Consider the following 25,839-nt stretch of genomic DNA (forward strand, 5'->3'; position numbering starts at 1 on the left):
GATTCTATGATTACATTATTATTATTATTATTATTATTATTATTATTATTATTATTATGTGAAACACAGCAAACAAGATCACTCTGCTGGCTGTTGTATTGGGTCACACATCAGACACTTCCCAAGAGCGTAGGACTGTGGTGATGATGATGATGATGATGATGATGATTGTTTGAAACACAAGATGAGTCCACAGCAGACAAGATCACTCTGCTGGCTGTTGTATTGGATCATACATCGGAAACTTCCCAAGTGTCTAGGACTGTGTGTTGTATCAGCGAATAATGCATGCAGATCCCAGTAAGGTGGCCTTTTGCAACTGACTGATGGTAATCTTATCAGCGCTGATGGTGTTTAAGTGCAGGCCAAGGTCTTTAGGCGCTGCACCCAGTGTGCCGATCACCACTGGGACCACCTTGACTGGCTTGTGCCAGAGTCTTTGCAGTTCGATCTTTAAATCCTCATATTGTGTCAGCTTTTCCATGTCAAGAGTATTATACTCCAAAAGTATTATATAATAGCACAATTGAATATGGGTTTTGTTCCTGGCTTATCAATGCCATTTCCTAACTGGTTTAATCATAAAATCACCGAAAAAGATTATAAAACTGCAAAAACTTTGTCTTTGTGAGAGGGACATTATATAAAATTATTAAATAATAATATTATTATTACATTATATATTTATATAATTACAATATATTATTATTATTATTATTATTATTATTATTATTATTATATAAAAGCACAATTTAATATGAGTTTTGTTCCTGGGTTATCAATGTTATTTCCTAATTTGTTCTATCATAAAAACACCCAAAAAAAGTATTGTTGTTGTTCATTCATTCAGTCGTCTCCAACTCTTCGTGACCTCATGGACCAGCCCACCGTCCCCACCCCCAGCTCCTTCAAGGTCAGTCCAGTCACTTCAAGGATGCCATCCCTCCATCTTGCCCTTGGTCAGCCCCTCTTCCTTTTGCCTTCCACTTTCCCCAGCATCATTCCCTTCTCTAGGCTTGGCTGTCTCCTCATGATGTGGCCAAAGTACTTCAACTTTGTCTCTAGTATCTTTCCCTCCAGTGAGCAGTCAGGCTTTATTTCCTGGAGGATGGACTGGTTGGATCTTCTCGCAGTCCAAGGCACTCTCAGCACTTTCCTCCAACACCACAGCTCAAAAGCATCGATCTTCCTTCGCTCAGCCTTCCCGAAGGTCCAGCTCTCACATCCGTAGGTGACTCCAGGGAATACCATGGCTTTGACTAGGCAATGGATCTTGGTTGCCAGTCTGATGTCTCTACTCTTCACTATTTTATCGAGACTGGACATTGCTCTCCTCCCAAGAAGGAAGCGTCTCCTGATTTCCTGGCCACAGTCTGCATCTGCACTCAGCTTTGCACCTAGAAATACAAAGTCTGTCACGGCCTCCACGGTTTCTCCCTCTATTTTCCAGTTGTGAATCATTCTTGTTGCCATAATCTTGCTTTTTTTGATGTTTAGCTGCAACCCGGCTTTTGCGCTTTCTTCTTTCACCTTGATGAGAAGGCTCCTCAGCTCCTCCTCGCTTTCGGCCATCAGAGTGGTGTCATCTGCATATCTGAGGTTGTTCATGTTTCTTCCAAGCCCCGCACATCCTCGCATGATGTGTTCTGCATACACGTTAAAAAGGTTGGGGGAGAGGATGCAGCCTTGCCATACGCCTTTCCCAATCTTGAACCCGTCTCCTGTTCCGTGGTCAGTTCTGACTGTGGCTCCTTGGTCCTTGTACAGATTCCTTGTCAGGAGAGAGGGAAGGGGGCTTGGGATGCCCATCCCACCAAGAACTTGCCACCATTTATGATGATCCACACAGTCAAAGGCTTTAGAATAGTCAATGAAGCAGAAGTAGATGTTTGTCTGAAACTCCCTGCCTTTCTCCATTCTCCAGCGGATATTGGCAATCTGGTCTCTCGTTCGTCTGCCTTTTCTAAACCCAGCTTGAACATCTGGCAACTCTCGCTCCATGTCTTGCTTAAACTGCAAAAACTTTGTTTTTCTGGGAGGGACATCATGCAGCACATTATATTATATTTGTATATTATATTATTTTGTATGACATAATTATATAATTATAATATATATTACTACTACTACTACTACTACTACTTATTATTATTATTATTATTATTATTATTATTATTATTATTATTATTATATAGCACGATGTACACAATTTTTGTTCCTGGGTTATCAATGTCATTCCGTAATTGGTTCTATCATAAAATATGGGGAAAGTTTATGAAACACAACTGCAGAGTCCACTGTAAACCCTGCATAACAGATTCCTAAAAATGTCTCAGAAGGCACTAAGTGATGTTCCTTCTACTGCTGCCAATTTTTGGGACCCCAACATCAGTTCAAGTGGGGTCAATCTCCATTCATTCTGCAGGGCAGAGGATGCACCCATAGAAGCAGAAATGTGTAGGGTGACATGACGCCTGGTGGCCACTAGGGGTCAGGGTTGCCTTGCACAACTTTTCCAAAGTTTGGAAAAATAGAAAGTGAGTGAAATAGGGAAGTAAATAGTATTTTGAACAGCTTGCATGTGTGCCAGGATACAGAAATGGTGCAGTTTCTGACTAGAGGGTCCACCATCCAAACAGGACAGGAGGAGAGACAAAAAGTTCTGGAAAAGTTGGATCTCCACTACCATCTTATTTATTTATTTATTTATTATTTATCTACTGTATTATTATTATTATTATTATTATTATTATTATATTGTATTACATTATAATATCAATATTATATGTATATGCAATATATTATATTATATTATTATGATAGGAGGAGAGACAAAAAGTTCTGGAAAAGTTGGATCTCCACTGCCATCTAATGTATTATTATTATTATTATTATTATTATTATTATACTGTATTACATTATAATATTATCAATGTTATATGTATATACAATATATTATAATAGTTGGAGAGACAAAAAGTTTTGGAAAAGTTGGATCTCCACTGCCATCTAATGTATTATTATTAGTAGTATTATATTGTATTACATTATAATATTATCAGTATTATATGTATATGCAATATATTATATTATTATAATAGGAGGAGAGGCAAAAAGTTCTGGAAAAGTTGGATCTCCACTGCCATCTGATGTATTATTATTAGTAGTATATTATATTGTATTACATTATAATATCAATATTATATGTATACACAATATATTATATCATATTATTATAATAGGAGAGACAAGATATTCTCGAAAAGTTGGATCTCCACTGCCATCTAATTTATTTATTTATTATTTATTATTTAAACTTATATGCGGCCACTCCCCTGGGGCTCGGAGCGGCTTACAAGGATAGCTAAAATCTAACAAAGTTTAAGAGCAATTTAAAACAATTTAAAAACAACAGTATCAAACATTAAAAGCCTGTCGGAACAGGTATGTCTTACATGCCCTGCGGAACGCTGGTAAGTCCCGCAAGGCACAGATTTTAGGTGGCAGAGTATTCCAGAGTGATGGTGCCACTGCTGTGAAGGCTCTGCATCTGGTTGCTGTTAGACGCAAGGTCTTGACACTGGGGACTTCCAATAAATCTTGGTCCTCAGAGCGGAGGGATCTCTGGGGTTGGGAGGGGGTGAGGCGGTCCCTCAGGTCCATCGGCCCCAGACCATGCAAGGCCTTCAAGGGGAGTCCCATCCCTTTGAAAGTCATCCTGTGCTCAATCGGTAACCAATGCAGATGGAGTCAGATTGGGATGATGTGGCATCTCATCGGAATTCCCGCAAGAAGCCGAGCAGCTGCATTTTGTACCAACTTGAGCTACCGGATCACCGACAGAGGGAGGCCAATGGAGAGGGCGTTACAGTAGTCCAGTCTTGAGATGACCGTGGCCTGCATCACCGTAGCCAGGTCGTCCCTGGACAGGGAGGGGGCCAGCCGTCTAGCCTGCCGCAGGGGAAAGAAGGAAGGCGGTTCTGCTCACGGCGGAAAGAGACCTGGGCCTCCATCGTCAGCAGAAAGAGGGTCCAAAAGGACTCCCAGACTCTTGACCAATGATGATGGCCGTAGTGCCTTGCTATCCAGATGGATGTCCCCACTGCCCGGTCGACCCAGCCATAGGATCTCCGTCTTCGCTGGATTCACCCTCAACCTGCGGGCACGCAGCCATCCAGTCACGGCCTCAATGAGGCACTGATGGAAACAATCGGGGACAGAGTCCGGTCGGCCTTCCATCTTCAGCACCAGCTGAGTGTCATCAGCGTACTGGTCACACTCCAGCCCAAAACCTCGAACCAGCTGAGAAAGGGGTCGCATAGAGATGTTAAACAAGAGAGGGGAGAGAATGGCCCCCTGAGGAGGAACCCCACAAGAGAGAGAGGGGGGGGGACCTCTCAGAGACCAGGCCTCCCCTCTCCACTCGCTGTCCACGGTTGTGAAGAAAGGAGGGGAGCCAATTCAAAGCTCTCCCCCTGACTCCAGCAACAGCAAGGGTTAAAGCACTGAGCTGCTGAGCTTGTTGACCAAAAGGTCGCAGGTTCGATTCCAGGGAGCGGCATGAGCTTCCGCTGTCAGCCCTAGCTTCTGCCAACCTAGCAGTTCGAAAACATGCAAATGTGATCAATAGGTACCGCTCCGGCGGGAAGGTAACGGCGCTCCACGCAGTCATGCCGGCCACATGACCTTGGAGGTGTCTACGGACAACGCCGGCTGTTTGGCTTAGAAATGGAGATGAACACCATGTCCCAGAGTCAGACATGACTGGACTTAATGTCAGGGGACTACCTTTACCTTTTACCTATGTATACACAATATATTATATTATTATAATAGGAGGAGAGACAAAATGTTTTGGAAAAGTTGGATCTCCACTGCCATCTAATGTATTATTATTAGTAGTATTATATTGTATGACAATACAATATTATCAATATTATATGTATACACAATATATTATATTACATTATATTATATTATTATAATAAGAGGAGAGACAAAAAGTTCTGGAAAAGTTGGATCTCCACTGCCATCTAATGTATTATTATTATTATTATTATTACATTATAATAGCAATATTATATGTATATACAATATATTATATTATATTATATTATATTATATTATATTATATTATATTATATTATATAATATATTATGAGACTAGGAGGAGAGACCAAAGCTGGCCCTCTCCTGTTGTGTCTGAACGGGGTTCCTTCCGGGTTGCAGCCCCCGAAAGGGGGAATCCCCGCGCAGGCCCCGCCCCCCGGCGTGACGTCACGGGGAGTTCCCCTGCTTGGCCCCTCCCCCGGTGTTCCTGGCTGTCCCGGGTGGGAGCCATGGCCGGGGAGGGTCGCGGGTGGAGAGGGCACATCGCCCGGGAGCTGAAGCACCGCGACCGGGAGCAGAAGGGGCGCTTCCAGACCCTCGTCCACGCCTGTGAGTCCAGCCCTTAAAGAGACAGGCACCCAAAGAGAAGGAGGAGCAGCTGGCATTGATTTACTACTAGGACTAGCCTTCCCTCACTCTTTCTCTCCTTCTTTGTCTCTCTCCTTCCTTCCTTCCTTGAATTAGCATGCAATAGCCTTGCAGTTTCAAAACCTGGCTGGTTGCTGCCTGGGGGGAATCCTTTGTTGGGAGGTGTCCCTCTCCTTCCCTTTCCTCCTTTGTCTCTCTCCTTCCTTCCTTCCTTGAATTAGCATGCAATAGCCTTGCAGTTTCAAAGCCTGGCTGCCTGCTGCCTGGGGGGAATACTTTGTTGGGAGGTGATTAGTTGGCCCTGATTGTTTTTTTGTCTGGAATTCCCCAGTTTTTTCCTGGTTGCTGCCTGGGGAAATCCTTTGTTAGAAGGTGATTAGCTGGCCCTGATTGTTTTTTTTTTGTCTGGAATTCCCCTGTTTTTCCTGGTTGCTGCCTGGGGGGAATCCTTTGTTGGGAGGTGATTAGCTGGCCTTGATTGTTTTTTTGTCTGGAATTCCCCTGTTTTTTCCTGGTTGCTGCCTGGGGGGAATCCTTTGTTGGGAGGTGATTAGCTGGCCCTGATTGTTTTTTGTCTGGAATTCCCCTGTTTTTTCCTGGTTGCTGCCTGGGGGAATCCTTTGTTGGGAGGTGATTAGCTGGCCCTGATTGTTTTTTGTCTGGAATTCCCCTGTTTTTTCCTGGTTGCTGCCTGGGGGAATCCTTTGTTGGGAGGTGATTAGCTGGCCCTGATTGTTTTTTGTCTGGAATTCCCCTGTTTCTTTTTCCCAGTGCTGCTCTTTATTTACTGCCCTGATTTTCGAGTATTTAATACTCTATTGGCAATGTTTGCATGTTTTAATTATTCTGTAACTCACCTCAACCCATGAGGAGAGAAAAGTAAGAAATAAAATTATTATTATGGTCTAGAGGCATTCTCTCCTGACGTTTCGCCTGCATCTATGGCAAGGATCCTCAGAGCTATCCTCCACTATCCTCCACTAGGGTTAGAAGGCAGGATCATCAAGTTTGCAGACGGGACCAAATGGGGAGGGAGAGCCAAGACTCCAGAGGACAGGAGAAGGATTCAAAGGGATCTTGACAGATTAGAGAGATGAAGGGCCAAAACTCACACAATGAAGTTCAACAGGGACAAATGCAAAAGACACCACTTTGGCAGGAAAAAGGAAATGCAAAGAGACAGAATAGGGGGCAATGTGGCATGTACCTGTGGAATAATGTCCAGGGTGGGAGAAAGAAGCCTAGACTGTTTGAAGCAAGTGTGAATGTTGCAATTAGCAAAATTGGTTAGCATTAAGTAGCTTTGCAGCTGCAAAGTCAATCAGTGAGGGGATCTGCATAGAGATAGCCTGGCCTTTGTTGCCAGGAGGCATCCTCTGTTTGGGAGATGTTAACTGGCACTTGGAGTTCTCCTGTTTCTGAGTGGCGTTCTTTATTTACTGTCTTCAATCTGGTGTTTTCTTTTAATACTGGTGACCAGATTTTGTTTATTTGCATGGTTTCCTCCTTTCTGTTGACATTGTCTATGTGCTTCTTGTGGATTTCAGTGGTATCTCCATGTCACCTGACATGATGGCTATCTGAGTGGTCCAGCATTGCTGTGTTCTCAAATAATATATTCTGGGTCCAGGTTGGTTCATGAAGGGCTCTGCTATGGCTGACTACTCTGGTTGAAATAGCCTGTAGCGCCTTTCATGCTCTTTGATATGTTTCTGAGCAATGCGATCTTGACAGATTAGAGAGATGATGGGCCAAAACTAACAAAATGAAGTTCAACAGTGACAAATGCAAGAGACTCCACTTTGGCAGAAAAAACGAAATGCAGAGATACAGAATGGGGGACGATGCCTGGCTTGAGAGCAGAGAGTGTGAAAAAGATCTTGGAGTCCTCGTGGACAAGTTAAACATGAGCCAGGAATGTGATGTGGTGACAAAAAAGCCAATGAGATTTTGGCCTGCATCAAGAGGAGCCTAGTGTCTAGATCTAGGGAAGTCATGCTGCCCATGCTCTATTCTGCTTTGGTTAGACCACACCTGGAATATTGTGTCCAATTCTGGGCATCACAACTGAAGAGAGATATTGACAAGCTGGAATGTGTCCAGAGGAGGGCGACTCAAATGATCAAGGGTCTGGAGAACAAGCCCTATGAGGAGTGGCTTAAGAAGCTGGGCATGTTTAGCCTGAAGAAGAGAAGGCTGAGAGGAGATATGATAGCCATGTATAAATATGTGAGAGGAAGCCACAGGGAGGAGGAGGGAGCTTGTTTTCTGCTTCCCTGGAGACTAAGACACAATGGGACAATGGCTTCAAACCACAAGAGAGGAGATTCAATCTGAACATGAGGAAGAACTTCCTGACTGTGAGAGCCGTTCAGCAGTGGAACTCTCTGCCCCAGAGTGTGGTGGAGGCTCCTTCTTTGGAAGCTTTGAAACAGAGGCTGAATGGCCATCTGTCAGGGGTGCTTTGAATGCAATATTCCTGCTTCTTGGCAAAATGGGGTTGGACTGGATGGCCCAGGAGGTCTCTTCCAACTCTTTGATTCTAGGATTCTATTATTCTAATGCTTCATTTGGTGGTCAATGCTAAACAAGTTTACCAACTGCAACATTCACACTTGCTTCAAACAGACCAGGGTTCTTTCTCCCACCCTGGACATAATTCCACAGGTATGTGCACACCCACTTGCCTCATTTTCAACAGACCTCTGAGGACGCCATTACCCACAGATGCAGGAGAAACGTTAGGAGAGAATGCTACTGGGACATGACCACACAGCCCCAAAAACTCACAGCAACCCAGTGATTCCGGCCATGAAAGCCTTCAACAACACATTCCTGAGATGCTTTGGGGCTAAGCTTGGCTGGTTTCCTGGGCCAGTTCTGCTTCTCTTGCGGTGTTTTGCTCACTCTCTGTTTCTGAGTCATGCAGCCTTCCTCTTTCCAGATCCACATTCGGCTACTTCTGGACAAATAGCACACAGCAGCTTCTGGGATTTTTGTCTGCAAAAATTAGAGACTTCATTCACTCCCTTTATGTGCCATATCTATCGCTCAAGCTCTCTCTAAAGTACACTTTATGCCTTGCTTACTTACTTAGGTGATCACTCATTGTCTAAGATTGTCCCCCAAGTGTGGTGTCCTGACGGTGGGTCCGTAGGTGACTGTGGAGCCCTATTCTTGACCCACATCTTCTCCCGCAGTGAGGGCATTGGTTTCCAGACAGAAGGCGGTCCCGGTCAGGGTTGGCTTGACACACCTTCCTCTTTCTCTTCTTGTGTCAGCTCCACTGACTGCTGATCCAGTTCCGAGCACAATTCAAAGTGCTGGTTTTGACCTACAAAACCCTATACGGCTCCAGCCCAGCATACCTGTTGGAACGTATCTCCTTCTACATCCCACCTCGGAGTTTAAGATCTTCTGGGGAGGCCCTGCTCTCGGCCCCACCTTTATCACAAGCGAGACTGTTGGGGACGAGGGACAGGGCCTTCTCGGTGGTGGCCCCTCGCCTGTGGAATGCACTCCCCGGGGAAATTAGGTCATCAACATCGCTCCTCTCCTTCAGGAGGAAGTTAAAAACCTGGATTTGGGACCAGGCCTTTGGGTAAGCTGGCAGATGGACAAAGACAAAGATGACCAGAGCAGGAAAGGACAATGACAATGCTGGATGGATTATGGAATTATAAATCGGCAAACATTGACCACAGGATGATTTTATTACTGTTATTGGATTGATGTGATTGTTTTAACTAGTAATAATTGCTGATGTTAAATTCTAAATTGTATATTGTACTTTGTGAATTGTTGGGCATTGAATTGTGCCTGTTTTTGTAAGCCGCCCTGAGTACCCCCAGGGCAGGGGTCCTCAAACTAAGGCCCGGGGGCCGGATGCGGCCCTCCAAGGGCATTTACCCGGCCCTCGCTCAGGATCAACCTAAGTCTGAAACTACTTGAAAGCACACAACAACAACAACAACATCTCATCACCAAAAACAGGCCCACACTTCCCACTGAAATACTAATAAGTTTATATTTGTTTAAATTGTTCTTCATTTTAATTGCTGTATTTTAAAGTATTTTTGCACTACAAATAAGATATGTGCAATGTGCATAGGAATCCGTGTTTTTTTCAAATTATAATCCGGCCCTCCAACAGTTTGAAGGACTGTGACCTGGCCCCCTGTTTAAAAAGTTTGGGGACCCCTGCCCTAGGGGGTTGAGAAGGGCGGGGTAGAAGCACTCCAAATAAATAAATAAATAAATAAATAAATAAATAAATAGGTACGTTTCTCCCTTTCACCCTCCATTCATGCCTCTTCAAATTCTGCAGCACTGCTGGTCACATCTGACCTCCAACTAGAGCACTCAAGGGCCACAGCTTCCCAGTTCTCAGTGTCTATGCCAGAGTTTTAAAGGTTGGCTTTGAACCCATCTTTCAATCTCTTTTCCTGTCCTCCAGCATTTCATTTTCCATTCTTGAGTTCGGAGTAGGGCAACTGCTTTGGGAGACGGTGGTCAGGCATCTGGACAATGTGGTCGGTCCAGTGGAGTTGATGGCGGAGGACCATCGCTTCAATGCTGGTGGTCTTTGCTTCTTCCAGCACGCTGACATTTGTCCACCTGTCTTCTCAAGAGATTTGAAGGGTTTTTCAGAGGCAACACTGATGGAATCGTTCCAGGAGTTGCATGCGATGTCTGTAGACAGTCCACGTTTCGCAGGCATAGAGCAGGGTTGGGAGGACAATGGCTTTATAAACAAGTCCCTTGGTCTCTCTACGGATGTCCCGGTCCTCAAACACTCTCTGCTTCATTTGGAAGAATGCTGCACTCGCAGAGCTCAGGTGGTGGTGTATTTCGGTGTCAATGTTGACATTGGTGGAGAGGTGGCTGCCAAGGAAGCAGAAATGGTCAACATTTTCTAACATTACACCATTAAGCTGTATCTCTGGCATTGGAGGGGGATTGGCTGGTAATTGCTGGAACAGCACTTTGATTTTCTCAATGTTCAATAAGAGGCTGAGTTTCTCACATGCTACTGCAAATATGCCTTGCATGTTAGGGTAATAACTATCGGTTTGAATCATAGAATGCCATGACTTTGACATTTTTCTATGGATTTCCATTAAGTGGGTTGTTGTAGGTTTTTTCGGGCTACATGGCCATGGTCTAGAGGCATTCTCTCCTGACGTTTCGCCTGCACCTATGGCAAGCATCCTCAGAGGTAGTGAGGTCTGTTGGAAGTAGGACAATGGGTTTATATATCTGTGGAATGACCCGGGGACTCTTGTCTGCTGGAGCTAGGTGTGAATGTTTCAACTGACCACCTTGATTAGCATTTGATGGCCTGGCAGTGCCTAGAGCAAATTTTTGTTGAGAGGTTATTAGATGTCCTTGTTTGTTTCCTCTCTGTTGTTGTGCTGTTGTAATTTTAGAGTTTTTTTAATACTGGTAGCCAGATTTTGTTCATTTTCATGGTTTCCTCCTTTCTGTTGACGTTGTCCACATGCTTGTGGATTTCAATGGCTTCTCTGTGTAGTCTGACATGGTGGTTGTGAGGGTGGTCCAGCATGTCTGTGTTCTCCAATAATATGCTGTGTCCAGGCTGGTTCATCAGGTGCTCTGCTATGGCTGACTTCTCTGGTTGAAGTAGTCTGCAGTGCCTTTCATGTTCCTTGATCCGTGTTAGGGCGCTGCGTTTGGTGGTCCCTATGTTGACTTGTCCACAGCTGATGGTATCCGGTAGACTCCCGGTAGATTTCCATAAAGCTTATTTGCCAATGGAGTTGGAAAGGAGGGGACCACAAAGGTCATCTAGTCCAATCTCCCTTCTGCCACATAGGTGTGCACTACTCAATGACCTCTGTTTGGAGACCTCCAAATAGATTTCTTCCCATCAGAATCCATTTTGTGTGTTTCTTCCAACCTGCTCTTGTCATTTGCTAAAGTTGTTTTGTTATTCCAGGTCCATTCTTTTGAGCCTTCGCTCTCCCTCCTTCTGTGTGTCATTTGCGAACCTTGTTTCCCGTTATCTTCGGGATTTATTGACTTGTCGAATGGAGCGGCCAAACGTTTTGCCCGGATCCTAATACATCAATTTAATGGCAGTTCTTTTATTCAGCTTGTGCTACAGAAACTGATAATAAGACGGGGAACAGTTTCATCTTTTCCCATTATGCGGATGGCATTTATTATCTGTTGCTGTTTGAGATCTTTATTTATGCCCTTCAGTTCCCTAGAACCGGATTGCAATGCACCTTACATACTAAAACAGAGTGCAGTTACCGCATGAATATGTCCGGCGTTCAAAGGGAATTGAACTGTATAAATATCATGAACACCACTTTTGTTGGGAATCAGCCTGTGTTTGTGTTTCAGGATCCTGATGTGGGAAATGATGAGAGCAATGATGGTGCTGAGGCTGTGGTAAAAGATGGAGATGGTTTGGTCAATGATTTTCAGGTAGACAATGACAGGGAGGCCTCAGTGCAAAGGGCAGTTTCTCATGAGAATATCCCTGCTGGGCCTAGCAATGATGGTTCACTCCCTCTCTCTGTGAGCTCTCAAGATTTGGGTTTGGAAAACAATCTGACACCTTAACCAGGGTTCCTGGTTAAGGTGTCCTGGTTAAGTGGACGAACACAGAGAGTGCTCACTAATGCTTCCTCTTCATCTTGGAAAGAAGTGACAAGTGGAGTGCCATCTGCAGGGTTCCCCCCTGGGCCCGGTCCTGTTCAACATCTTTATTAATGACTTAGATGAAGGGCTAGAAGGCAGGATCATCAAGTTTGCAGACGACACCAAATTGGGAGGGAGAGCCAATAGTCCAGAGGAAAGGAGCAGGATTCAAAACGATATTGACAGATTAGAGAGATGGGCCAAAACTAACAAAATGAAGTTTAACAGTTACAAATGCCAGATACTCCACTTTGGCAAGAAAAATGAAATGCAAAGATACAGAATGGGGGACAATGCCTGGCTCGAGAGCAGTACGTGTGAAAAAGATCTTGGAGTCCTTGTGGACAACAAGTTAAACATGAGCCAACAATGTGATGTGGCGGCAAAAAAAGCCAATGGGATTTTGGCCTGCATCAAAAGGAGCATAGTGTCTAGATCTAAGGAAGTCATGCTCCCCATGCTCTATTCTGCTTTGGTTAGACCACACCTGGAATATTGTGTCCAATTCTGGGCACCACAATTCAAGAGAGATGTTGACAAGCTGGAATGTGTCCAGAGGAGGGTGACTAAAATGATCAAGGGTCTGGAGAACAAGCCCTATGAGGAGCGGCTTAGGGAACTGGGCATGTTTAGCCTGAAGAAGAGAAGGATGAGAGGAGATATGATAGCCATGGATAAATATGTGAGAGGAAGCCACGGGGAGGAGGAGGGAGCAAGTTTCCTTTCTGCTTCCCTGGAAACTAGGACGCAACGGAGCAATGGCTTCAAACTACAAGAGAGGAGATTCCATCTGAACATGAGGAAGAACTTCCTGACTGTGAGAGCTGTTCAGCAGTGGAACTCTCTGCCCCAGAGTGTGGTGGAGGCTCCTTCTTTGGAAGCTTTTAAACAGAGGCTGGATGGCTGGATGGCTGGATGGCCATCTGTCAGTGGTGCTTTGAATGCAATATTCCTGCTTCTTGGCAGAATGGGGTTGGACTGGATGGCCCAGGAGGTGTTTTCCAAGTGTTTGAATCTAGGATTCTATGAGATGTGTCTGGCATGACTTTTTGAGAAATCCATGTTGACTTTGAGTAATCTCAGCATGTCCTACAGTTGAGTCTTGTAGAGCTGCTCTGTGTAGTTCGTCACAAACATCATTGTCAACAGGTCCTCTTAATTACAAAGTTATCCATTTCAGTGGTAATTACAGCAATAAAAGTCATAGCAGTCATGCCTACACTTGAGCACCTGCATTCCACTTCTATTGGGATTCAATCTCTCTGGAGGTTTTTGATCAGAGGCTGCATGGCCATCTGTCAGGGGTGTTTTCACTGTGTCTTCCTGCCTGACAGAATGGGGGTTGGACTAGATGCCCTCTGGGGGTCCCTTCAAATGGACCCCCCTTCTCTGGAAACAGGCCTGGCTTGGAATAAGCCTTGCATTCATCCTTCGGTGTGGATGGGATCTGGTAGCTTTCCACTCCTTGGTGCGCATGGAGCCACAGGGCCTGTGGAGAAAACCACAAGCGCTTCTTCTTTTGACTCATCTTCTTCAAAATAGGAAGGAAGCCAAAGCAGTTTCAAAACAAATAGGCACAAGAGTGTTTTTGCAGCTTACTGCAAGCCCTGCAGAAGGGGCATCTACATTGTAGAGCGAATGCAGCTCAGCACTACATTAATCGCCACAACTGTCAATGCTCAATGCTGTGGAATCCTGGGATTTGTAGCTTGGTGAAGAACCAGCAGAGAAGGCTGGCAAAACAACAACTCCCAGGATTCCAAGGTACTGAGCATTGGCAGTCAAAGTGGTATGAAATTGTGTTCGTTTTACAGTGTAAATGCTCCCAATGAGTGGAACTGCACTGCCATATAATGCAGTGTGGAACTGCATTATGTATATGGTCTATGCACAGCTATATAATTAAGCTTAACTGCATGATATGGGTCTACACTGAACATATAATCTTATTTTAATGTTTCATAGAATCATAGAATCAAAGAGTTGGAAGAGACCTCCTGGGCCATCCAGTCTAACCCCATTCTGCCAAGAAGCAGGAATATTGCATTCAAATCACCCCTGACAGATGGCCATCCAGTCTATGTTTAAAAGCTTCCAAAGAAGGAGCCTCCACCACACTCTGGGGCAGAGAGTTCCACTGCTGAACGGCTCTCACAGTCAGGAAGTTCTTCCTCATGTTCAGATGGAATATCCTCTCTTGTAGTTTGAAGCCATTATTACATTGTGTCCTAGTCTCCAGGGAAGCAGAAAACAAGCTTGCTCCCTCCTCCTCCCTGTGGCTTCCTCTCACATATACATGGCCCTCATCATATCTCCTCTCAGCCTTCTCTTCTTCAGGCTAAACATGCTCAGCTCCTTAAGCCGCTCCTCATAGGGCTTGTTCTCCAGACCCTTGATCAGCTCCCTTCTCCCTGTGGCTTCCTCTCACATATTTATACATGGCTATCATGTCTCCTCTCAGCCTTCTCTTCTTCAGGTTAAACATGCCCAGCTCCTTAAGCCGCTCCTCATAGGGCTTGTTCTCCAGACCCTTGATCAGCTCCCTTCTCCTTGTGGCTTCCTCTCACATATTTATACATGGCTATCATGTCTCCTCTCAGCCTTCTCTTCTTCAGGTTAAACATGCCCAGCTCCTTAAGCCGCTCCTCATAGGGCTTGTTCTCCAGACCCTTGATCATTTTAGTCGCCCTCTTTCTCTGGACACATTCCAGTTTGTCAATATCTCTCTTGAATTGTGGTGCCCAGAATTGGACACAATATTCCAGGTGTGGCCTAACCAAAGTTTGTGTGTGTGTGTGTGCATATAAATATAGTTTTTTAATGATATTATTTTAGTGTTAGCCATGGGATAGAAATAATAATAATCTATATAATCTATATAGTCGCCTACGGGCTGAGAGAGTGCGGTATACAAATAAAATAAATAAATCAATCAATAAATATAAATAAAAATATAATGTTTGTTTGTGGGATTAACATAACTCAAAAACCACTGGGCGAATTGACACCAAATTTGGACACAATACGTGTATCAGGCCAATGAGTGACCATCACTCATAAAAACACTGAAAAACACAGTGGAAGAGACTAAAAAAGCAAAAAAAAATGCATTACAATGCATACACAAAACCACATATATGCACAAATATATACACACACATATACACATATAAACAGACTGGGCCACAGCAACACATGGCAGGGGATGTACCTTGGGAAGTCTGACTTGGCCACGGTAGTCCACGCTCTGCTTACATCCCGTTTAGACTACTGCAACGCTCTCTACGTGGGGTTGCCTTTGAAGACAGCTCGGAAGCTCCAATTAGTCCAACGCTCGGCAGCCATGATGTTAACAGGAGCGGAGCGCAGGGAGCATACACCCCCCCTGTTGCGCCAACTCCACTGGCTACCGATCTGCTACCGGGCTGAATTAAAGTGCTGGCGTTGGCCTTTAAAGCCCTAAACGGTTCCGGCCCAAGCTACCTATCCGACCGCATCTCTGCCTATGAACCCACCAGGACTTTGAGATCTTCCGGGGAGGCCCTGCTCTCGATCCCGCCTGCTTCTCAAGCACGTCTGGTGGGGACGAGAGATAGGGCCTTCTCGGTGGTGGCTCCTCGGCTGTGGAACGCCCTTCCTACGGACATTAGACTAGCACCATCTCTAATGGTATTCCGCAGGAAAGTGAAGACCTGGCTGTTTGAGCAGGCGTTCGAATAATTAGTGCAATGATTGGTTAATGAACACTGGAATGGAACAATGGATGACGAATCTGGAACATGTTTTTGATGACGAGACATCAGTGAATGGGTATTGTAGTCACTGTTTATTAATTGTGTAATGTGTTAGGTTGTTAACTGTTTTTATACTGTAGCACTGATTTTTTGCTGTTCGTATTTGTTGTGAACCGCTGTGAGTCGCCTTCGGGCTGAGAACAGCCGTATATAAGTCAGGTAAATAAAATAAATAATAAATTAATAATAATAATAATAATAATAATAGAAACACACACTGGCAGATGATTGGAATGGCAGTTAAGAACCAACATTGAGGGAAGTCAAGAGTAGGAAACTGCTTAAAGTGCAAAAAACAAAGAGGGAATACCGTAAAAACACAATTCCGAGCAGAAGAGAAAACTGGCCAAAGAAGGCTCTCTCTCCAGGGACAGTTCCTGGGAAACGTTGAGAGCCAAATGGACAAAGAAAAACCATGGCTGTGGCTCACAAATGGAACTTGGAAAAAGGAGATGAAGGAGGGCCTGATTCTGGCAGCCCAAGAACAAGCCATTCGAACCAAGGCCGTCAAAGCCAGGACTGAAAAGTCGACAACAAATCCCAAGTGTAGGCTCTGCAAGGAAGCAGATGAAACAATAGATCCCATTCTGAGCTGCTGCAAGAAGATCGCGCAGACAGACTCCAAGCAGAGGCACAACACCCTTGCTCAGATGAGTCATTGGAACTTGTGCCACAAACACCATCTGCCTGCAACAAAGAACTGGTGGGATCACAAGCTGGAAAAAGAACAGAGAATGAACACGCCAAACTCCTCTGGGACTTCCGAATTCAAATAGAGAGAGTTTTGGAGAATAATACTCCTGATCTCACAATGGTGTTAAAAAACAAAGTATGGATTGTCGATGTTGCCATCCCAGGCGAGAGCAGGATTGAAGACAAACAACTGGAAAAGCTGACACGAGACAAGGATTAAAGATTGAACTGCAAAGACTCTGGCACAAGCCAGTCAAGGGGGTCCCAGTGGTGATAGGCACACTGGGTGCAGTGCCTCAAGACCTTGGCCTGGACTTAAACACAATCAGCACTGGCAACTGCAAAAGGCCACCCTACTGGGATCTGCACGCATTATTTGTCGATACATCACACAGTCCTAGACACTTGGGAAGGGTCTGACGTGTGATTCAATACAACAGCCAGCAGAGTGTCTGCTGTGGACTCACCTTGTTGTGTTTCTAATAATAATAATAATAATAATAATAATAATTATTATTATTATTATTATTTAATGTTAAATAATAACAACAAGAACAATAATATATTATTATTATTTCTATCATGCAAAAGGTAATAAAATAAATAATAAATAAAAGGGCAGCTCAATGCAAAATCTTGTTTTTACTGCCAGTTTTCCTAAAAGAATGCAACAATTGAAGATTTATTCCCCCCAGCAAATTGTTATTTCAGTGATTCTGATTGTGTAAATCTCTCTGTGTGTCTGTATCCAAAATATTCAAATTTTGGTTCAAACCCCAGCTTGGTTTTGGCAGCTTGGACTACAAAACCCTTGGTCCATTTCTCTCACAAGTGCCCCTTGTTCTCCAGGCTGCCCTTGCAACCATAACCATGGCAACCGGGATGGAGCAGGGAGGAATGAGTGTGCGTCGTCATGGCAACCGTGCGGGGATGAGTACGGGGAGACAGTACCAGCATTGAAGCAGGCCTGTGCAAATACACTAAACTAAAATAAGATAGGATGCATTAGGATCAAATAGGATGGGATAGACTAGAATAAGATAGGAGAGAATGCAGCGGAATGATAGAACGGAATAGAATGCAATATAATAGAATAGGACTGGAAATAATGGATTAGGATAGAATCGAATAGGATAGGATAAAATAGGATGGAATGTAAAAGGACAGAATGGAGTAGGATAAGTTTGCATAGAATATAGGATAGAATGGGATAAGATAAAATAGGATTGGATAGAATAGTATGCAGTAGGATGGAATATATATATATACACACACACACACACACATATATACATACACACACATATATACGCACACCATATATATATACACACACACACACATATATATATACATGTATATATACATACGATGTGTGTATGTGTGTGTGCACACACATTAAATATATGTGTATGTGTGTATGCATATATATAGCAACCACATGTGTATGTATACAAACACATATACACACATCACATATACACACACATACACATATACATGTAGATATATACACACATACACATGTATGTGCATGTGTATATATATATACACACAAATATGCATATATATACACACACCATATATATACACACATACATACATATATACACACACACCATATATATATATACACACACACACATATGCACACATATACATGTATATATATACATATACTGTGTGTATGTGTGTCTGTACATACACACACATTAAATATATGTGTATATGTATGTGTGTATGTATGCATATATATAGGAACCACATGTGTATATGTATACACACATCATATATATATGTGTGTGTGTGTGTGTGTGTATATACACACACAAATATACATATATATACACACACCATATATATACACACATACATACATATATACACACACACCATATATATATACACACACACACATACACACACATACACAAGGGGCGGGGTGGGGTTTGGAGGGGGCGTGAAGTAAAAGGAGGTAAGATTGGGGTGGGGGAGTGATGGAGCGTGGGGTTGCGTGTGTGTGTGCAGCGGCGGGGGGAGTGATGGAGCGTGGGGTTGCGTGTGTGTGTGCGGCGGCGGGGGGGAGTGATGAAGCGTGGGGTTGTGTGTTTGTGTGCGGCGGCGGGGGGAGTGGGGTTGCGTGTGTGCGTGCGGCGGCGGGGGGAGTGATGGAGCGTGGGGTTGCGTGTGTGTGTGCGGCGGCGGGGGGAGTGGGGTTGCGTGTGTGCTTGCGGCAGCGGGGGAAGTGATGGAGTGTGGGGTTGCGTGTGTGTGTGCGGCGGCGGGGGGAGTGATGGAGTGTGGGGTTGTGTGTGTGTGTGTGCGGCAGGGGTGTGTGTGTGTGCGGGAAGCGGCGCGGCGGGGCTTGGAGTGGGCATGGTTTCCGCAAAGGGAACGTTGGCCGGAAGGGCATGTGCGCGCGCCAGGGAACTTGCGGCTGGGCGCCAATGCGCATGCTCAGTTGTTTTGCCGTTTTGTGTGTGTTGTTGTGTTGTTTTTCATTTTGAGTAGATACGTTTGTACCTTGTGGGTTGTGTTATGGGCATGGGAATTTTGGTTAAGTTTCGTTGGGGTTTTTTTGAGTTTTGTTTTTTTGCCGTTTTGAGTGTGTTGTTGTGTTGTTTTTCATTTTGAGTAATATGTTTGTACCTTGTGGGTTGTGTTATGAGCATGGGAATTTTGGTTAAGTTTCGTTGGTTTTTTTTAGAGTTTTATCCTTTTGCCGTTTTGTGAGTGTGTTGTTGTGTTGTTTTTCATTTTGAGTAGATATGTTTGTACCTTGTGGGTTGTGTTATGGGCATGGGAATTTTGGTTAAGTTTCGTTGGGGGATTTTTGAGTTTTGTTGTTTTGCCGTTTTGTGAGTGTGTTGTTGTGTTGTTTTTCATTTTGAGTAGATATGTTTGTACCTTGTGGGTTGTGTTATGGGCATGGGAATTTTGGTTAAGTTTCGTTGGGGGGTTTTTGAGTTTTGTTTCCTCGTTGGATGCCCCTAACAAATTTATATATATAGATACACATAGCATATATACACACACACACATTTATACATACACACACAGATACATGTACATACACACATACACCATATATATATATACCATATACACACATACACCATATATATATACCTGTGTCTTTGCCCTCAAGTCATAGTGACCCCAGGAACTTCATAAAGGTTACTTTTCAGTAAAAACAGGATTTTAAGAGCAAAAGGTGCATCTACACTGTGGCATTAATGCAGGTTGGCACCACTTTATCTGCCATGTCTTCATGTTGTGGAATCCTGGGAGCTGCAGTTTGGTGGGGCCTTTCTACTCTTTGCCAAGGAAGGCTCAAGCAAGACCTTGTGAAACTATAACTCCCAGGATTCCATAGCATTGAGCCATGGCAGCAAAAGTGGGGCCAAACTGCATTATCTCTTCTTTTGCATCCTATCGCTTAACCTCTGTTCTGTTCCCATTTTTTGTAGATAGCAAACTCCTGGAAAAATCCAGTTGGGAAAATTTTGCAGCGGAGCTACAAGCGAAATCCTTGGATGGAGCAATGGGCCTCCTTCCTCCCAGGTACAGATATACGGATTTCCTCCCCGTTTCTCTCCTTCCTAGTGACTATATATACTATATATTAGCCCTGTGCATACTCATTATGAAATTAGGGGGTGTGGGAAAAATAGTTTTTAAAGTGTTTCCAAAATTGGACGGGGTCCGTATAGTAATTATAACGAGTTAACAACTTTTTTGTTAAATTTCATTAAGCAATCGTGCCAATGGGAGTGTGGGAAAAATAGTTTCTAAAGTGTTTCAAACATTGGGCGGGGTCCGTATAGTAACTGTAACGAGTTAACTACTTTTTTTGTTAATTTTCATTAAGTAATTGTGCCAATGGGGGTGTGGGAAAAATAGTTTCTAAAGTGTTTCCAAAATTGGACAGGCTGCGTATCGTAACTATAACAAGTTAACTACTTTTTTGTTACTTTTCATTAAGTAATTGTGCCAATGGGGATGTGGGAAAAATACTTTCTAAAGTGTTTCCAAAATTGGACAGGGTCGTATCGTAACTATAATGAGTTAACTACTTTTTTGTTACTTTTTGTTAAGTAGTTGTGCCAATGGGGGTGTGGGGAAAATATTTTCTAAAGTGTTTCCAAAATTGGACGGGGTCCGTATCGTAACTATAATGAGTTAACTACTTTTTTGTTACTTTTTGTTAAGAAATTGTGCCAATGGGGGTGTGGAAAAAATACTTTCTAAAGTATTTCAAAAATTGGACGGGGTCCAGATTGTAACTATAATGAGTTAACTACTTTTTTGTTACTTTTCATTAAGTAATTGTGCCAATGGGGATGTGGGAAAAATACTTTCTAAAGTGTTTCCAAAATTGGACAGGGTCGTATCGTAACTATAATGAGTTAACTACTTTTTTGTTACTTTTTGTTAAGTAGTTGTGCCAATGGGGATGTGGGAAAAATAGTTTCTAAAGTGTTTCCAAAATTGGACAGGGTCCGTATCATAACTATAACGAGTTAACTACTTTTTTGTTACTTTTTGTTAAGAAATTGTGCCAATGGGGGTGTGGAAAAAATACTTTCTAAAGTATTTCAAAAATTGGACGCGGTCCGTATCATAACTATAGTGAGTTAACATTTTTTTGTTACTTTTCATTAAGTAATTGTGTCAATGGGGGTGTGGAAAAAAATAGTTTCTAAAGTGTTTCCAAATTTGGACGGGGTCCGTATCGTAACTATAATGAGGTAACTACTTTTTTGTTACTTTTTGTTTATTGATGAGTAAAATAGCAATTGCCAAAAAGGTAAAAGATAATCAAAAGGAATATAAAAGAATTGGCTGGCATATAGTATGCATTTGCTGGCATATGGTATGCATCAAGGCGATGCATGCCATATGCCAGCAAATATGGGAAACTCAAGAATGGCCATCAGACTGGAAAAAATCAACTTGTATCCCCATACCAAAAAAGGGAAATGCTAAAGACTGCTCCAACTTCCGTACAGTGGCCCTTATTTCTCATCATGCCAGTAAGGGAATGCTCAAGATCCTGCAAGGAAGAAGACTCCAGCAAGACATGGAGAGAGAGTTGTCAGATGTTCAAGCTGGGTTTAGAAAAGGCAGAGGAACCAGAGACCAAGTCGCCAATATCCGGATGCTGGAGAATGGAGAAAGGCAGGGACTTAATAATAATAATAATAATAATAATAATAATAATAATCTTTATTTATACCCCGCCACCATCTCCCCAAGGGACTCGGAGCGGCTTACATGAGGCTAAGCCCAACAGCACATCAATAAACAAAAGCAATAAACAAAAACAATAAATACAATACAGTTAATATAAATCACATATAAACAATAACACACAAGGATTTTAAAAACCTATGGCCGGGCTAAATGCTATAATTTAAAAAAATTAAAAATAACGCTGGGCATGAACAAAGTAGGATACAACCAGGCATGTAGGGGGGGGGGGGGTTAATTTTTTTCGGGGGGGGGGGGTTGGGGGGGGCTGAGTCTGAGTGAAAGAGGGTCTAGCCTAGCAAACCTTTTGTATCATTACCCCAATACCCCCATCATGCATATGGGATATATTGAGTATGGTGATCAGATCATGATATGAATAAACATAACAGGTTAAATAATGCACCAGTAAGGCCTTTTCATGAACCACCATGAGAATTTGGGGGGGGGCTGAAGCCCCTCAAGCCCCCCCCCCTGAAAAAAATTAACCCCCCCCCTCCCCCCGAAATGAAATCCTGGCTACGGGCCAGGATACAACTGGTATGGGGTTTTCAAGGAGAGATGAGGGAACGCAGTCAATCCTAAATCAGTGGTAAAGTGCATTTTGAGGGCATATTGCTGAGAATTTTCCTTATTCCGGGAAGGCACACTGGAACAGCCACATTTTCAGGCTTCTCCTAAAGACTGCCAGAGTTGGGGAATGTCTCATGTCCCTGGGAAGTGAGTTCCAGAGTTGAGGGGCCACCACTGAGAAGGCCCTCTGTCTCGCCCCTACCAATCATGCCTGTGAAGTAGGTAGGAGTGCAAGAAGGGCCTCTCCAGATGATCGAAGGGGTCGTGTGGGTTTATACACAGGTAGGTGGGTCACAAACCATTCAGGGCTTTGTAGGTAAGAACCTGCACCTTGAATTGGAAAATGAATGGCAGCCAATGGAGCTCCTTAAACAGGAGGGTTGACCGCTCTCTGTAAGTCGCACCAGTTAGTAACCTGGCTGCCACCTGTTGTACCAATTGAAATTTCCGGGCTGAGTTTCAGAAAAACATCTATTTCTGCTTCATTGACTATTCTAAAGCCTTTGACTGTGTGGATCATCATAAATTGTGGCAAGTTCTTAGTGGGATGGGCATCCCAAGCCCCCTTCCCTCTCTCCTGAGGAATCTGTACAAGGACCAAGGAGCCACAGTCAGAACTGACCACGGAACAGGAGACGGGTTCCAGATTGGGAAAGGCGTATGGCAGGGTTGTCTACTCTCCCCCAACCTATTCCACTTCTATGCAGAACACATCATGCGAGGATGTGCGGGGCTTGACAAATGCAAGGCTGGGGTGAAAATGGCTGGAAGAAACCTTAACAACCTTAGATATGCAGATGACACCACATTGATGGCTGAAAGCAAGAAGGAGCTGAGGAGCCTTCTAATCAAGGTGAAAAAAGAAAGCGCAAAAGCTGGGTTGCAGCTAAACATCAAAAAGACCAAGATTATGGCCACAAGAATGATTGACAACTGGGAATAGAGGGAGAAAACGTGGAGGCAGCGACAGGGTTAGTATTTCTAGGTGCAAAGATGAGTGCAGACGCAGACTGAGGCCAGGAAATCAGGAGACGCTTCCTTCTTGGGAGGAGAGCAATGTCCAGTCTCGATCAAAGAGTGAAGAGTAGAGAAATCACACTGGTAACGAAGATCCGCATAGTCAAAGCAATGGGATTCCCTGTAGTCACCTATATAATAATTAATGGGATGAGAAAAGTCAGTAGGGGTTCTTTTTCCACCAAAGGCTGCAAACTAGAATCATAGAATCAAAGAGTTGGAAGAGACCTCATGGGCCATCCAGTCCAACCCCATTCTGCCAAGAAGCAGGAATATTACCTGTGGAATTATGTCCAGGGCGGGAGAAAGAACCCTGGTCTGTTTGAAGCAAGTGTGAATGTTGCAGTTGGTAAACTTGTTTAGCACTGACCACCAAATGAAGCATTAGAATCATAGAATCATAGAATCCAAGAGTTGGAAGAGACCTCCTGGGCAATCATCCAGTCCAACCCCATTCTGCCAAGAAGCAGGAATATTGCATTCAAATCACCCCTGACAGATGGCCATCCAGCCTCTGTTGAAAAGCTTCCAAAGAAGGAGCCTCCACCACACTCCGGGGCAGAGAGTTCCACTGCTGAACAGCTCTCACAGTCAGGAAGTTCTTCCTCATGTTCAGATGGAATCTCCTCTCTTGTACTTTGAAGCCATTCTTCCATTGCGTCCTAGTCTCCAGGGAAGCAGAAAAAAACAAGCTTGCTCCCTCCTCCTCCCTGTGGCTTCCCCTCACATACTTATACATGGCTATCATGTCTCCTCTCAGCCTTCTCTTCTTCAGGCTAAACATGCCCAGCTCCTTAAGCCGCTCCTCATAGGGCTTGTTCTCCAGACCCTTGATCATTTTAGTCGCCCTCCTCTGGACACATTCCAGCTTGTCAATATCTCTCTTGAATTGTGGTGCCCAGAATTGGACACAATATTCCAGGTAAAGTGGTCTAACCAAAGTGGAATAGAGGGGAACTTCCAGAGCTTGAGAGAAAGGGGACTTTTTGGACTGTAACGCCTAGAATTCCCTGACTAGTTGAAGAAAAAAGACTGGAATTGAATGCATCACATGCATTTCATGCTCAAAATTCATTTTATGCCGGTCTCCTCCCTGGGTTTATTTATTTATTATTTATTTTATTTATTATTTGCATTTATTGACCGCCCCTCTCAGCCCGAAGGCGACTCGGGGCGGTGAACAGCAACAAAAAGACAGTGTACAATAAATCAAGACAATACAAACATAACATATACTTATACTAAAAATCCGCTTCGTCCAGTCCTGGGGTCATAGCCAAAATTCATAGTCCTAGTCCATTCCAGTGTCATTTCAAGATACACTCAGTTGAAGGCCTGCTCGAAGAGCCACGTTTTCAGGCCCCTACGAAAGGCCATCAAGGAGGGCGCCTGTCTAACTTCAACAGGGAGGGTGTTCCACAGCCGGGGGGCCACCACCGAGAAGGCCCGCTCCCTCGTCCCCGCCAGACGTGCCTGTGAGGCAGGCGGGACCGAGAGAAGGGCCTCCCCAGATGATCTCAAGGCCCTCGTGGGCTCATAGGCCGAGATGCGGTCTGCAAGGTATTTTGGGCCGGAACCGTTTAGGGCTTTGTAGGATAACACCAGCACCTTAAATTGGGCCCGGTAGCGAATCGGCAGCCAGTGGAGCTGGGACAGCAGGGGCGTTGTATGCTCTCTGCGTCCTGCTCCCGTTAACAACATGGCTGCCGCGCGTTGGACTAGCTGAAGCTTCCGGGCCGTCTTCAAGGGCAGCCCCACGTAGAGAGCGTTGCAGTAGTCGAGGCGGGATGTGACCAAAGCGTGTACCACCGTGGCCAAGTCAGACTTCCCAAGATACGGGCGCAGCTGGCGCACGAGCCTAAGCTGTGCAAATGCTCCCCTGGTCACCGCTGAAACCTGAGGCTCCAGGCTCAGCGATGAGTCCAGGGTCACACCCAAGCTGCGAACCTGCGCCTTCAAGGGGAGTGCGACCCCGTCCAGCACAGGCTGTAACCCTATACCCTGTTCGGCCTTGCGACTGACCAGGAGTACCTCTGTCTTGTCTGGATTTAGTTTCAGTTTGTTCGCCCTCATCCAGACCATTACAGCGGCCAGGCACCGGTTCAGGACTTCGACGGCCTCCTTAGTAGCAGGTGGGAAGGAGTGACAGAGTTGGACATCATCTGCGTACAGGTGACACCGCACCCCGAAACTCCGGATGATCTCACCCAGCGGCTTCATGTAGATGTTAAACAGCAAGGGGGACAAGATGGAACCCTGAGGAACGCCACAGATCAACGGCTGTGGCGCTGAACAGGAGTCCCCCAGCAACACCTTCTGAGTACGACCCTCCAGAAATGACCGGAGCCACTGCAAAGCA

The 25,839-nt window shown here is 44.4% G+C and overlaps 1 protein-coding gene across 1 annotated transcript in view; it reads left to right on the top strand.

Moving 5' to 3' along the window:
* Positions 1-5,308: 5,308 nt before the first annotated feature.
* The window catches only part of ATG16L2 (autophagy related 16 like 2), a 73,474-nt gene continuing 52,943 nt past the window's right edge, over positions 5,309-25,839 (top strand). The window contains exons 1-2 of the mRNA XM_067466412.1: positions 5,309-5,439; positions 20,108-20,201. Of these exons, the coding sequence (XP_067322513.1) occupies positions 5,340-5,439; positions 20,108-20,201 (194 nt within the window). The 5' untranslated portion in view covers positions 5,309-5,339. The remainder of the gene's footprint in view (positions 5,440-20,107; positions 20,202-25,839) is intronic.

Source organism: Anolis sagrei, chromosome 3 (assembly GCF_037176765.1).
Source record: "Anolis sagrei isolate rAnoSag1 chromosome 3, rAnoSag1.mat, whole genome shotgun sequence".
Lineage (NCBI taxonomy): Eukaryota > Metazoa > Chordata > Lepidosauria > Squamata > Dactyloidae > Anolis > Anolis sagrei.